Raw genomic sequence first — 14,784 nt, 5'->3', positions numbered from 1 at the left:
ACTTGAAAGCAATTGTGGGGAGAAGGGGAGTTGGAGATGGATCGGAGGGATGAGGGGCATCACCTGCCGGGCGCGCAGGGGGGGTTGGCTCTCGTGGCTGTCCCACGGGGGCTCTGGGCAGCCGCTCCCTGCCAGGGTGCGGATGGGCGGGCGGGCAGGCAGGCGGGGAGCTTTGCTGAGCGCAGCAGAAACACCCCGCAGCCCTGGCGATCCATGTCCTGACAGCGGGCGCTGCGCCTCGCCCCCGCCTTGCATGTATTCCCGGAGCTGGGCTCCAGCTCACGGCTCCTCGCCGTTGTTATGGCAACACAGCAAAAACCTGCCGGGGTCGGCACTTTCCTGCTGGTGCCAGGGTGGGCTTCTCCCACGCGCTGGCCAGGGCCACGGGGAGCCCAAGCCCACATGGCACATGCCAGGGTGAGGCGAGGGTCCTCTGGGGAGGTCTGGTTGGCCCAGCACCCCCAGCAGTCAGAGGCATTGGCACCGCGGGAATGGAGGTGTCTGCACCCAGTGGGAGGGAGGTGGTGCCTTTGCACGAGTGCCCCATTAGCCTCCTCGCTGGATCCCCTGCGCGCGCGTGTGTATCCGTCCATCCATCCACCTCCGAGTGTGCACCCAGGTCTGACACCTGGCCCAAAGCACCAGGCAGGGTGGGAGAGCTCACACTATGAGCAGATTACACGGCTCCTCCTTGGTGCCTGTCATCCTCTGCGCTGAGCGTGCCAGCGCTGGCATCTGCCGGCCTTCCCGTGCCCTCCGGCAGCGGTGGGCATCCCAGCCCTGGAGCCCTGCTGGGCTCACGAGATGGGCCACGGGGCCCCTTCCCAGTCCGGTAGCAGCCGGGGGCTCTCCAGCTGTCACGGTCCTGTGGATGCTCCAGCCTCCTGTTGCTTTTCATCAGTCGTGTCCAGCCTCGTGCATCCAGTGTGCCACGCTGCACCTGTGGGAGGGGAGATGAGCCGCCCCAGGTAGGGAAGGAGAGGGCAGCCAGACTCCCACGTGCCTCAGTTTCCCCACCCATAAACCAGAGGCCCTGACCCTGGGTGGTTCTTGCACTGAGCCAGAGGGGCTGGAGCGGCCCTGCGGCTCTAAGGCCCTGGGGGTCACTGCCCGAGGCCTTGGGGGGTCAGTGGGATGATGCTGGGGCTGTGAGAGCAGCGTGCCCGTCTCCACGTGTCAGGGCCGGGGCTGAGAGAGCCGGGTTAAAAATAAACAGTGCGGCAGATGGAGCAAATGGAGGGAAAGCAGCTAGCAAGCAGGGGATGATACGCCCACCTAGAGAGCTGTGAGCAGCAGCCCCTTCCCTTCCCTTCCCTTTCCCCTGCCATGCTGGATAGACGCAGGGGGCTCAGCTCCGACGTGGGCAGGCCAGGGGCAAGGCCCCGCGAGAGCCTGGGGAATGGGTGCATGCACCCCTTGGCCTCTGCGCAGGGTGGGGGAGGATAGGAAACGGGGCTTGAATGGGGGTCTCCAGCCCAGCCCCCGGCTGCTCCCCGCTTCCCAACACAGCAGGCAGCAAAGTTTCAGGTCTTTATTTCTTTAAAATCCCAGCAGGTTCAGGCGGTGCCTGATGGATGCCTTTACAAAGCGGGGGGCGAGCCCCCAGCCCTGCCTGGATCCCCCGGGAGCCCCAGGGCTCCTGGCGGCAGGGCGCCCGCCCTGCCAAGAGCGCGGCATTTCTGACCGCGGAAACCCCCCTCCCTCCCACCCCAGCATGGCACCAAGGGCCTTAGGGTGCGACCACCTGATCGGGGTACAGCCCAACCTCCTGCCTGTCCCCCAAAGCCTCCCAGCAATGGCTGGGAAGGAGGATCAGAGCAGCACCCCCTAATCACCCCTCCCCTGTTGCCCCAGAGCCTGTAGCCGACCGCCGGAGGCCGAGTTATAGCACCTGGTCTGGGTGAAATGTAAGAAAACTCAGCCCTGATCATCCGGCACAGACTCCCCATCTCCCGGTCCCCAGTGTTACAACCTCCCATGCCCTCCTTCCCCCAGCACCAATCGAGAGCCCTCCCTCCGGGCTCCCACCCTGTCCTGGAGGGGGTATTTCTCCCGCAATACAGCCCCCCCGCTCCCACATGCATGCTCATATTCGCCCACCGCTGTCTCCGGCCCTGCCTAGCCGGGAGACCCCCAAAGCCCAAGCCCAGATCACGGCCGCACCCGTGGCAGAGGGTGGGACTGTCCTGCACACTTGCTCCCTGTCCTGGGCTAGGATCCCGAGCCCCTCGATGGTGCCAGCAGGACAGCTCTGGTACCCACCCCAAACCCCTCTTCCAATGACCCCGACTGGCTGCATCCTGCCTCCTTCAGCGGGGGTTACTGAGGCCACAGCCCCCCACGCTCCCCCGGCCAGCAAGCAACTGCGGGGTGCCGCTGTGGGCCACAGCCAGCCTTGGACCCCCTGCTGCAGCAAGCCAGCCCCTCGGAGAGGTGTGGCAGGGGTCTCCATGGTGCCCCCCTTCACCCCCATCTCCAACCAATGCCATATTTACAGGGTCCAGAGTTCAGCCACCGGACGGATGCTCTCCATCCGCATGGCATCGCAGAGCCGGGGTCCCCCAGCTGCACCTCCGTCCAGTGCCTAACAGCGGCAAGGCAAGGCTGGGGGCACGCCCTCCGGGCATCGCCGTTGCCCTTCTCCGCACGCAGGCACAGTCGCCAAGTCAGGATAAATTAACCTCGTCCCTGGGGAGTTGAGCCCCCAAGGGGGACGCTGTTTGGGGCAGGGTCCCTGGGGCAGCCCCGTCCCCCGAGCCGTTCTCCCACCAATGTGCAGTTCTCTCCCAGCCCCGCAATGCTGCTCCACGCCCCTCCACGGGCATCTCGGGCCGCGTGATGACGAGACCCCCAAGGAAGCAGGTATTTACAAAGCTCCCCGCTCTCTGCGGCTGGGGCAGGCGGGAGGGGAGGCTGGGGGCCGGGACGGAGGGTTACTCCTTAAACCTCCGGTTGGCTTGGATCTTCTTGTAGTAGTTGTCCGTCTCGCTGTCCGCCTGCCCGTCCTTCTCTCCGCCCGCCAGGCTGGCCGGCTTCCTCCGCAACGTGGACTCCCGGCTGGCCGTGCCCAGCAGGCTCTCCTCGCCGCCGCCCACCGCCACGTTGATGGTGGCCACGCTGCCGTAGCGCGGCTCGTCCTGCTCGATGTCGCTGACGGAGGAGCCCGGGGACACGCCGGCGCTCTTGGTGGGCCGGAAGCCGCGGTAATCCTTGCCCATCTCGTTCAGCTCGTAGGCGTCCGGCCCGTCCGCTCCTTTGGAAGCCGCCTTCCACTCCCAGGGCCCGTTGCCGGAGGAGAGGTGGACGACGGGGTGATGCGGGGCGTGGGCGTCGATGGTGACGATGCTGGAGCTGTCCCGCTCCGACGGGGAGCGGTACTGGGAGGAGTCGGAGCTGGTGGAAGACGAGGACGTCTCCGAGTGCTTGGGCGTCACCGTCACCAGGCCCTGCTGCTTGGACATGGCGATGACCTGCATGAGGCGGGGCGGGTTGGCCACACGCTGGGACGCCCCCTTCTCCGCCATCATCATCCACTTGGCCCTCACGGCCGAGCTGCTGTTGGGCGACAGGTTGACGTTGCCCTGGCTCTCCTCGGGGATGTGCACCAGCTGCGAGGCGCCCGGCCGGGGCTGGATGAGGACCCGCGGCCCCATCGCGGCCCGCTCAGCCGTGCGCGCCTGCACCGTGGGGTAGAGCGAGGGCGGGATGTGGTCGTCGTCCTCCCCGCCCGTGGCCTCGGCGGCCGCCCTCCCGGCCTCCTCCGCCAGCGTCATGCTGCGGCCCTCCAGCGACTTCTGCTTCCACTCGGTGATGAGCTGCTTGGAGCGGGAGGCGTCCACGGGGACGTGGATGGTCATGTGGCGCCGCGCCGGGTCGTCCAGCGAGGGCGTGTTGACGCGGGGCAGCGTGTTGCTGAACGTCACCATGTTCTCCTTGCCCATGGGGCTGCGGGGGGCCAGCAGGTCCACGTCCACGCTGGCCCGCTTCAGGCTGCCCAGGGAGTTCTTCTCCCGCTGGACCTGGCGGTTCACCTCGTCCAGCCGGGTCTGGGGGTTGAGCTCGTCCGTGCTCACCGACTTGTTCTGGTGGTACACCGAGTCGTGGCCCCGCTGCGTCAGCGCCCGTAGCGCGTCCTTGGCCGGCACCTGAGCCGGGGCCTTCTCCGTGGGCGCGCGGAAGTTGCCCACAGCGTGATAGGCCTGGAAGGACAGGGGGCAAGGGGCATTGGCCTCCCAGCTAACAAGGGGCTGGGAGCGAGCATCTCTCCTGCCATGCTGCAGAAGGCATTGAGATGCTCCTGGAGGGGGAGGCTGAGGACACTCCCTGCCCCAGCCCTTCATGCCAGGCCTGGGGCAGCTGCCAAAGGGGCTCTGCCCCCAGCATCGGGCTCCCAGCCCAGGCAGGGGCACTCACCAGGTAGGCAGCAATGCCAGAGCCGATGAGGAAGCCCACGTAGACGTCGATGGGGTGGCTGCGGTACTGGGTGATCTGGGTGAGGCCGCAGACGCCAGCAGCAATGGCGAAGGCAAAGACCAGGATGGGCTTCAGGAGCTTGGTGCTGTCCGAGATGATGGAGTTGAAGTACATCTGGAAGAGGGCAGAGCAAGGCGGGAGCCACCAGTCAGAGCCGGGGGCCTGGGGTACTGGTGCAGCGACTGCCTGGAAGCCAAGGGGGTGCAGGGCAGGCAGCCTCCGTGTCCAGGCAAGCCAGCCCCTTCCACTCCCAGGAACACCTTCTCTGTCCCCAGGGTTTGAGGCACATCTGTGCTTTAGGGGGTTTTGCACACACACGAAGCGAAAACTGTGCAAGTGTGGGCACTTGTGTGTGCATACGTGAAAGGAAAACCCCGGGTACCTGCACGGGCAAAGCACTCCGTATGCTTTCACTTCACGAATGTGTCAGAGGGGCATTTGTATTTGCCTGGTGGGGCAGTGCATGCGTGTGTGTGTGTGTGTGCGCGCGCGCGCACGCATGCATGCATGAGAGCATCACATGCATTTTATCCATGTGTAAGAGCACAAAGTGCTTACCTGTTTGTGTGCATGCACGTGAGAGCATCACATGCAAGTTTACCCACGTGTGTGAGAGCATCACGTGCTTACCTGTGCACGTGAGAGAGCATCACACGCAAGTTTGCCTTTGTGTGTGTGTGTGTGTGTGTTGGAGGGCAGTGGGGGGGAACCTTGCAGGCCAGCCTAGAAAGAAGACACACACGTGTCCACGTGCACAGGAGGGTCTCACGGGCAGGATCACGCACTCCCCATCCGTCTTGTTTCCGTGCACCTCGGCAGGCGTGCGGGGGACACGAGATTTCCGAGGGCGCCGGCTGTGCTTGCTCGGCCTTGGTGAAATTTCGGCCCAGGCTCAGGTACCGGTACACACAGCATGTCTGCATGGACGTGTGTACATGGACACCCTAGATGAGCACAGGGCAAATCCACAGGAGACGAAGCAAACTCACCGACACGTAGACGGCGGCGAAGGCCGAGAGCGTTGCATGCTGAGACGGGAAAGTCTTCCTGCAAGGACACAACAGAGCTGAGCTACAGGAGCCCACTTCAGCCCCTGGCCCTGCCCAGGGGTGCATGCCTCCAGCACTGGGGGTGCCAGGGCATGAGGAAGGCCCCTGTACCCCACCACCCTGCAAGGGAACCGCCCAGCCCTGCTTGCCTCAGTCGTTACCTGGCAGAGAGGATGGCATGCTGGTCGGGGCCCGAGCAGATGTCCTGGGTGATGTAGGGGTTGGAGTCGCAGGAGATGCCCAGCAGCGTGTAGTTGGGCTTGCAGACGGTGAGGAAGAAGGGAGCGTGGTAGCCCGTGGCCAGCTGGATCACGTCGGTCACCAGGGCTGTGGCGCAGAGGCCAAACACGTGCACGCCTGGGGAAGCCAGGAGGGGGTTGCAGGCGCCTCCCCCGCACCCTGCCCCCTTCCTGCCTCACTGGGACTTTTTGGGGGGCAAAGGGCAATGGCATGCTCCAGATCCACCCCTTCCTTCCCTGGTGAAATGCAGCCGCTTCTGGGGGGTCAGGCAGAGCCCACAGCAACAGAGAAGGCTGAGGACTCCTTCCCCAGAAGGGAAGAAAAGCCTAGGTGTCCTCAGGCAGGCGTAAAGCAGGGAGCTTTGCAGAAGCGCAGAGGGTATAGGATGGTCTCTGCCCTGCCAGGGGTCATGAGCTGAGGCCTTAGAGGTGCCCGTGCTCCTCCTGGCTCCCCCCTCAGCCCCCCAAAAAGGACAAAGGTGCCGCAGCCAAACCTACCCACAAACCTGACCGTCCTGCGCAGGAAGGAGTTGAAGTTGCAGCCGCCAGCGTTGATGCTGCCCTCGGCCCCGCCGCGCCCCTTCAGCTTGGACTGCAGGCAGTACACGATGCCCTCGCCGACCATGATCTGGGGGCAGGGAGCAGGAGGGGGCAGACCTCAGCGTGGGCATCCCCCCAGCCGACGCAGAGGCTGTTTCTACCTTCTCCCAGCAAGGAGCAGGGTCTGGGCACCATTTGCATGGGTGGTTGCTCTCGCCACCCTCCTGCCCCTGGCACCGCCCAGCCGGACTCCGAGCCCTTGCAGCCTGGCACTGCCCGGACAGGCGCACAGCGCGGCAGGGGCCGGACCGGCCTCTGCATAGAGGTGCTGGACTCTGCTTCTATGGCCACCACTGCCCACCCCGTGGAGGCAGCTGCCAATCCGGGTCCCAGCACTCACCGAGGCGGCCGGCGCCGCGAACGCCAAGCTGAGCAGCATGAGCAGAGGGATCATCTCCTCATTGGTCTCCACGTAGGGCATGGAGAGGGCCCGGTCGTAGCACTGGAAGCCCACCTTGGCCGGCTTGAAGAGGTCCGTCAGCTCCAGGAAGTACAGGGTCACGATGGAGGAGGCCACGATGGGGAGCTGAGGCCGGGGGACGTGGCAGCCGGTCAGGAGCCGGGGCCAGCCATCGCTCCCCCGTCCTGTGAGACACCGGCTCCCCGGAGCCCCGCTCTGGGACTAGGGAAGTCCCAGCCCCCTTCCCCATGAAGAAGTTGGACAGGGAGCCCCCAGCGCCCACATCAGAGCCCCGGATGTGCACACCAACTCGCCCCTGCTCTTCCCACTTGACCACACTGCCCTCCCCAAGCCTTGGCCGGGCACCCAGGAGCTCTCATGTCCCGCCCTGGCTGGCCACGTCCTGCCCGGACCCGGGACGGGGCTCCGATCCCCGACTCCAAGTCAGCCGCCCACCCCGGGGCTGCCTGGGGAACGGAGCCAAAGCTGCTTCCCAGTCCCTTTTGCTCTAACCACTAGACAACGCTCCCCCGGGGAAAGAACCCAGGAGTCCCGACACCCGGCCCTGCGCCATGGCCCTCCAGGACGTCCCCGACGGGCTTGTACAGCCCCAGGCACCGTACCACGGGGATCCTCATCTGCACGGGAGCCGTGGGGAACGGAGGGCAGATAGAGCAGCCCTGGGGCGGCTCTGCACTGACTGCCCCGCGCCCGCAGACCGGAGGGGCAGGAAGGGAGCTGAGAGCTGCAGCCCCCGCCATCTTCAAGCCACCCGGGCGCAGCCCCAGGAAACACCCCCTTGCCCGGACCACCCCCGGTAGACTCCCCCAACGCTGCCTCGGGGGCCGGAGGGGGGACCCTCGCTCACCTCCACAAAGTAGAAGCAGGGCAGGAGGGTCATGCTGTCCTTGGGAGCCTTGGACTTCTCCTTCGGGGAGATCATGGTGTCAGCTCAGGGGCTGCCTGCAGAGCGGGCACACGGCAACGGGACGGGTCAGTGGGCATCGGGCCGCGAAGAGGGCAGAGCGGGGCGGGGGGGTCCTGGGGCTGGCGGGGTGGGCGTGCATCCCCGCACCGCACTCCCACCCCACCAGCTCCACACTCGGTGGCAGGCTGGGGGCAAGGAGACGGGGAAGCACCATGGGGGGCTCGGACTGGCATGGGGTGGGGGGGGACCCAGCCCCCAGGACAAAGGCAGGGCGGGAGAGCGAGGGGCAGGGACCGGCCCCCCACGCCCCACCCGTGCGGTCTAACAAGTGGGGGCTGAGTCCCCTCCCCCCCCCCGACCCCCCCAGGAGGCGAAGGGGCCGATCCTGCCCCCCCCGCCCCAGCCGGGATCGCCCCACGCGCCCCCCACTCACCTCTGCGGCTGCGGGCGCCGAGCAGCGCGGCACTGCCTCTGCCTCCGCCTCCGCCCCCGGCCGCGGGGAGGCAGGGAGGGCGGGGCGGGGCGGGGCGGGGGTCCGGCGCTCTGCGGAGCCGAGACAAAGGGACCCCCCCGGGGATGCGGCCGGGGACCCCCGGGCACGCGCCGCCCCGCACCGCCCCGCACCGCGCCTGCTGCAGCAGCCGCCGCCGGGCTGCGCTGCGCTGCGCTGCGCCGGGCTGGGCTGGGCTGGGCTGCGCCGGGCTGGGGGGTGGGACCGCGACGCCCCCTCCCCCTGCCCAGCTGAGGCCAGGCGCACTCCTTGCATGCCCCACACCCCCGCTGGGCTCCTGGGTGCCCCCCCATGCCCAACCCAACAGGGGGGCACCCCCGGGAGCCTGGCAGCAGCCTCCCACCCAGCACCCTGGGTGGGCATCGCTGCCCTCCCTGTAAGTTGCGTGCCCTGGAGCACCCCAAAAGCTTTGCAGCCCATTTAAAAGGAAGCGCGGGGCTGCCAAGACCCCCCGGGTTGGCATTGCTCCCCTCCCCATAACCAAGGGGGCTGCAGGCAGCCACAGGGGCCCCTGGAGCACACGGGGAGCACCCCCGGAAGCGCCACACCCCGTTTAAAGGGGAACTGCTGGGGCTACTGAGTCCCCCAGGTTGGCTGAAGCCGGGCACTGGGGTGCCCAGGATGCTCGCTTGCTTCCCCCGTACCCAGGGGGGCTGCAGGTAGCGACAGGGTGCCCTGGCGCACACGGCGAGCACCCCCAAAAGGTTTGCAGCCCACTTAAAAGGGAAGCATGGCCTTCCACCGGGGCTGCTGAGTCCCCAGGAGCTGAAGCCGGGCGCCTGCGGGGGCTGTGGCTGGGTGCCAGGGCTGTGGGTAGCAACAGGGTCTATTGCTCGCGGACCCCCTCCCCACCACCCAGGATCCCCCCACTGCAGCAAGCTTGCACATCCTCTGCAGACCGGGTGCTCCCTCCTCCCAGCCCCACCACCGGGCTATGCCAGAGTCCTTTGCAAGGGGTGCCCCTGCCCTGCCTGGTGCAAGGGATGCCCAGGGGCTCTCAACGGGAGGTAGCAGGGGTGCAGGCAGGGCTCTCCCAGCTGGGCAGGAGGAAGGCCTGCAGCCAGGCCCTCAATGCCCGCCCCAGCTGCCCCAGGGACCTGGGGCTGAGCCCCTCCTGGTGCCCGGGGCCAGGACATGCCTGGAAGATGGCAGGAGGAGGGGAGGAGAAGCCGCCTTACGGGAAAGGGAGCATCCCCGAGGGAGGGGCAGGAGGTGTGCAAATGTGACTCGCATCGCAAAATCCTCGGCCGGTAACCTAGCAACACGGAGGCTGCCTGCGCCTGCATCTGGGGCTCCTGGCATCGGGTAGCGCCACCCTGCAGCCTCCCGGGGGCACATCTCTCGGGGCCCCTCGCCTGCAACCCCAGGCCCTGGCGCAGCCCCTAGCCCTGAATGCCCTCCTGCGGCTAGGAACGAAGCCGGGGCATCCTCCATCCCAGGTCTCCCCAACTCTAGCCACTGCATGACCCCCCCCCACCGCGCACACATGGCTTCTGGGTTTCGATGCCGCTCCTAAACCCGGGCTTGGAGGTCGGCCTCCCGTTCAACCCCCTTGCCCGTGCCTCTTGGCACAGATGCTGGCAGAGGTGGCGGTTAATGCCAGCCTGTCATCGCTGTTGCATTTGGAAGTGGCAGGGGAGCAGCCCACTGCCTCCGAGTCCTGTATTAAGGATGAAAGATCCTTATTCTTCCTCCCCTGGTGCCTCTTTGCCAGCTGCTCTGCTGCTGGGGGTGGGGGGAGAAGACAGTTTTCCACCCAAACTCTTTTGGGGAGGAAAAAAATGAAGGTTTCTAATCAACTTTTTGGGGGTCAGGGTAAAGCACCTCTTTTCCCCGCTTGTTTTTTCATCCAGAAAAAGAAATCCAACAGCTCCATTCGGAGACACCGCTGCCCGTTGGAAGCTCTCGGCGAGCGCAAAGGCCCCGTGGGTGCAGGCAACGCGACCGGCGACACCATTTCCCCTCCTGTCAAGCCTCGCGCTCCACGGCGCAGGGCGCTGCTCTGCGGAGAACGGCGACGCGCATCGCTCCCCGCTGGGCTCCATAATACCTGGCCTCATTATTGTCTTGGGGACGGAGCGAATCCTTCCTCCCTCCCCTCTCCCCGCAACCCTGTGATTAATCTAACCTGGGAGCCGGGATGAGCGATGGCAAACGATTCACCGGGTGGAACGAGCTCGGCCTCTCCGGAGGGAAAATGACGGTGGAATTGGACGCGTCTCAGCATTTTCTTGCAGCTCAGGGTGGGAAAAGGCACAGACCAGGAATTATCTGTCCATGGGAAGCCTCCCCCGCCTGCCCCACGGTGCCTTCAGCTTTTGCCCTGGCTCTCCCAGAGGGGATTTCCCGAGTCTGGCCTGTCCCCAGCACGGGTGGGACAATCTGGAGCCCTCTTGCCTGCTGGGAGGAGCAGGGCAGCGGGTCAGAAGAGGAGAGGAAACTCCTGGTGCTTGTGTCCTCACCCTGCCCATGCAATGGGCACCTGCAAGGCAGGGCACTTGCACACATGCAGACACATGCATGCACATGGGCCAAAGTGATCCTGGACACCGCCTGGGTTACTCCCATGTGCCAGTGATCTCTGTCCTTCTCTCACTTGCACACACACCCCTGTTCCCTTGTGTCCCCTCAGCCTCTGGAGCGTGTGAGCCACGCACAGGGCAAAACAGACACGGAGGAGAAGAGTGTGCACTTGAAGACAGTAGGTGCCATTGCAGCAACTGGACTAAATGCCACAGGGGTGTGAAAAAGGAGCCGGCGGGGGGGCACGCCCAGGCTGGAAGCAAGCAGGATCCTCCCAGCTTTGCTTAGCTGAGAGCATTCGTGAGCAGCAGGATGACCACACAAAGCCATCCCGGCACCGCAAGAGAAGGGTCTGGGGCCTCCCAGGCTGTCCGGACGGTCCTGAACCTGATTCCAGGCCGGGAGGGACATGCAGCCAGTGGCAGGGGCCAAGCAAAGCCAGACCGCAGAGGTGGAGAGGGCCGGTACCTGGGGCAGCGGTACCCAGGACCAGGCCTCAGAGGCCAGGTCTTACCCCGCACTTCAGGACCCAGCTGTGAGCTGGAGAAACATCTCGGCAGCCAAGCCACCGGCTCTCTTCCCCATCCCTGGGAGGAAGGGGGCAGAGCATCTCTCCTGCTTCCATGGCTGGAAGCCGACCTTGAACCTGGGCTCTTGGCTCCTTCTAGCGGCGGATGTCAGAACAGCGGTGCAGACAGACGAGTTCATCTCTTGGAGTCGTGGGCTTCACCCAGGCCCCTGCTTCTGGCGGGGTCCCGATGAGCCGTCACCCCTGCCCTCAACGAACATCACAAGCTGCAGGCGCTGCATCTCCCTCCCTGCTTCTTGTGCAGCGCTGCCTGGCAGGGCCCTGGCAACCCCTTGGCCTACAGATTAGTCTAAGGTGCCACCCAGCCCTGAAGACTTTGCAGGGGGGAGCAGGAGCCCTGCCACGGGCACAGAGGGACATGCTGGGGCTGCAGACGGAGCTGGCGGGGGGTGCCCGGAGCAGGGACTTCGGGCTAGCTTGCACAGCCCAGCTCGAAGCTCGCAGGGGCAGGCGAACCCAGGGACGGGTCTTTGCCCTCACAGGTGGGCAGCTTGCGAAAGAGCCCCACAGCTCTGCTGTTTACCCAGAGCCCAGGCAGGAGGTGCGATAAGGGAGGGCGGGCAGAGGTCGTGCACAAACAGCCTCATTGTGCAGTGTTGTTTGGAGAGAAACCGAGTCCAAGATCCCCCGTCCAGGTGGTGGGAGAGGCCGTATCCTCCTCCCCCCGGCGCTGGCAGCCAGCACGCCTGACCTGACCTGATCGGGGCAGCCAGCAGCTGGCGACAGCTTCCTGCCCCCCTCAGCTCTCCTGGAAGTCCCCCCCATTCGCCCGACCCCGGCGCGTGGATAAAAGGGAGGGCTCTGCCTCCGCTCCCACCAGAGCCATCTCCAGCCCGGACACCGAGGCCTTGCGGTCAGCATGGCGCGCCCCGCTCCCCTCCTGGCACTGGCTGCGCTGCTGGGCACCTTGCTGTGCGGTGAGTCCCGGGCACCTCCCTGCTTCCCCTACATCCATCTCAGACTGCCCCAGGCAGGGGCTGCTTTGGGGACGAGCCCCTGATACCGGCTCGGAGCTGAAACCAATGGGGAACTGGGCTGGGGCTGTGACGGGATGGGGAAACTAGACACATTCCCCCTCTTTCTACCTCCCCCAGGCACTTTTCCAAGAATCGCTGCTTCTCCATTTGCACAATTCAGCCCTTCCCTCCCTGCAGTGAAAGCCTACCGGCCCATTTCACAGACAGGGAAACTGAGGCAAGGAGTGCTGCGGCAGCAAATGGGTGCCTAACCCCCTCCCCGGCCAGCCCAGCTCCCGGCTGTGGCTCCCAGTGACAGAGGCAATCAGGCCGGTTCCTCCCTGCCCACGCTGGAAACTGGGTGGCAGGACAGGACGGCAGCCAGGAGAGGGGTTGAACTGAAGTGCCAAGCCCGTCTGCCCGGCTGTGCCCCCACCCCGAGCACTGACCGCCACCCCCAGAAAGCCAGGCCCTGGGTGCATCTCACTAACCCCTGTTCTCCTCCCAGTTGCGTCCAGGCCCCGGGGCCGCATCCTGGGGGGCTCCACCGCCGGGGCCCACCAGAGGCCCTACATGGCCTCGCTGCAGGTGGACGGGCACCACGTGTGCGGCGGGCTCCTCATCGCCGAGCAGTGGGTGCTGAGCGCCGCGCACTGCATGGAGGACATGTGAGTGCCGGGGTGGCCCCTTCAGTCCCGCCAAAGACCCATCAGGCCTCAGGGGTGACCCACAGGGTCCAGGGGGGAGGGTCTCCGGGCTGCACCCATGGGGGGGTATGAGGGCACCCTCCTCCCAGCCCCGTGCACTGCAGCCTCCCTCTCTCTGTCTCCGGCAGGAAGGGCAAGACCTTCCAGGTGCTCCTGGGAGCCCACTCGCTCTCGCAGCCGGAGCCGCACAAGCGCTTGTACGCGGTGCGCGCCGCAGTGCGCCACCCCGGCAGCAACATCGAGACCAATGATGACGACCTCCTGCTCCTCCAGGTGAGCGCCGCCCCGCTGCCCTCTGCCCACGCCGGACCGGTGACCCCAGCGGGTCCCAGGCTCTGCCAGCCCTGCCCCTTTGCCTCCCAAAACAGCTGGAGGAGAAGGCAACCCTCAGTGAGCACGTGAAGATCCTGCCCTTCCAGCGGCAGGACGTGGACGTCCCGCCCGGGACCATGTGCGAGGCGGCCGGCTGGGGCTTCACGAGCCACAGCGGGAGGAAGCCGGACGAGCTGCAGCAGGTGGAGCGGCCGGTGAAAAGCCGGGAGGAGTGCAACAGGCGGCCCTACCACGACAACACCATCACGGACAAGATGCTGTGCACCGACTCCCGGAAGAAGGACACCTGCAAGGTACCGGGGAGCCGGGGCTCCGGGGAGACGATACCTCGACCTGTCCTGCTGCAGGGGGCACGTGCAGCCCGCAGCTGGAGACAGGCCCCCTTACTCAACCCCCCGAGAGACTTGTCCTCCTGCCACGGGGGTCTAATGCCCTGTGCCGATTCATACCCGGCCCCGCGCATCGCCTCTTTCCAGGTGCACAGAGGAGATACGTGGCTGGCAGGTTGGCATTCAGTGCGTGTGCAATCCTCAGATGCTTTGTTAGGCCTGCTTTCTAGATAGGGAAACTGAGGCACGGACCCCAATGGCAACATGAGAGCAGAAGGCAAAGCAGGCTCTGTCCTCAGGGCCAGGAATTCTCCCCCCTCTCTGCAATCTGCACCGTCCCCCCAGCTACGAGCCAGCGGCTGGTGCCCCGGCTGTGTCGGCAGTGCCCCCCGGGGTGACGCCGCTCCTGCTGAGCTCCCCATTCAGCCACATGCCCTGGGGTGCTGCCGGTCTTGCCCCTAGCCCTGCACTGGCTTTTCCCCCTGTCCCAAATGCATCCCAGTGCACGGAGCCACGTGACTACGGGCCAGACACACCACATCCTAGCGGGGCCGGGCTCAGGCACCCCGTGACCTGCAGGTTTTGAATCGATGGCTCTGCAGGAGCTTGTGCTCCCCCTGCCTCAGTTTCCCCTTGCTGAGTGAAGCTGCAGGCCCCGATTACGGTGGTAGTGATGAGCCCAGCCCTCCCAGCCTGGGGTAGCTGCAATCACTCAACCCCAGCCACCTCCCTGGGTCCTGAGCGGCCTGCCCCCCACAGCCCTGCCTGGCAGGCCGCTCCAGCCTCCTACCCCGCGCCTGGCTTGCTTCCACAGGGGGACTCTGGCGGACCGCTCATCTGTAACGGGGTGGCCGAGGGGGTGGTGACCGCCGGCGCCCGGGTCTGCGGGAACTACAAGAAGCCCGGCATCTACACCCGCATCGCCGCCTACGTCGACTGGATCGACGGCGTCATGGCTGCAGCAGAGGAGGGACCAGCCTCGCCAAGCCCCTAGCACCTGGGGCACACGGCGGCTCAGTGCATGGAGCCCCCCCCAGGCTTGCCCTCAGTAGCTTTGCTTGCCTAGTGCCCGCTTTGCTTCCGCCAGCTCCGGACAGGGAGAGGGGCCTGCAATCAGCCGGACCAATAAAACTACCACGTGCAGAAA

General features: G+C 65.9%; 2 protein-coding genes across 3 annotated transcripts; one reads left to right on the top strand and one right to left on the bottom strand.

The window, feature by feature from the left end:
- Nucleotides 1-1,517: 1,517 nt before the first annotated feature.
- Nucleotides 1,518-8,310, bottom strand: PLPPR3 (phospholipid phosphatase related 3). Of its 2 annotated transcripts, XM_059719523.1 has the most exons (8): nucleotides 8,123-8,310; nucleotides 7,630-7,724; nucleotides 6,702-6,887; nucleotides 6,260-6,389; nucleotides 5,684-5,879; nucleotides 5,463-5,520; nucleotides 4,414-4,587; nucleotides 1,518-4,199 (listed from the first exon to the last, which is right to left on the bottom strand). In XM_059719523.1, exons 2-8 carry the CDS (start codon nucleotides 7,702-7,704, stop codon nucleotides 2,934-2,936), a joined length of 2,085 nt encoding a protein of 694 aa, XP_059575506.1. In that variant the 5' UTR covers nucleotides 7,705-7,724; nucleotides 8,123-8,310; the 3' UTR covers nucleotides 1,518-2,933. The 2 variants fall into 2 exon arrangements, with proteins under 2 accessions (XP_059575506.1, XP_019339651.1); XM_019484106.2 differs by lacking the exon at nucleotides 8,123-8,310 and having other exon boundaries at nucleotides 7,630-8,062.
- A 3,690-nt stretch (nucleotides 8,311-12,000) lies between these two features.
- On the top strand, nucleotides 12,001-14,784 carry LOC102567707 (complement factor D). The gene is made up of 5 exons (XM_006272513.4): nucleotides 12,001-12,229; nucleotides 12,777-12,936; nucleotides 13,104-13,248; nucleotides 13,344-13,601; nucleotides 14,452-14,784. Exons 1-5 carry the CDS (start codon nucleotides 12,172-12,174, stop codon nucleotides 14,629-14,631), a joined length of 801 nt encoding a protein of 266 aa, XP_006272575.1. The 5' UTR covers nucleotides 12,001-12,171; the 3' UTR covers nucleotides 14,632-14,784.

This window comes from Alligator mississippiensis, chromosome 16 (genome assembly GCF_030867095.1).
Source record: "Alligator mississippiensis isolate rAllMis1 chromosome 16, rAllMis1, whole genome shotgun sequence".
NCBI lineage: Eukaryota > Metazoa > Chordata > Crocodylia > Alligatoridae > Alligator > Alligator mississippiensis.
Note: the sequence above shows the minus strand (reverse complement) of the source record. Positions and strands in the feature narration are given on the sequence as shown.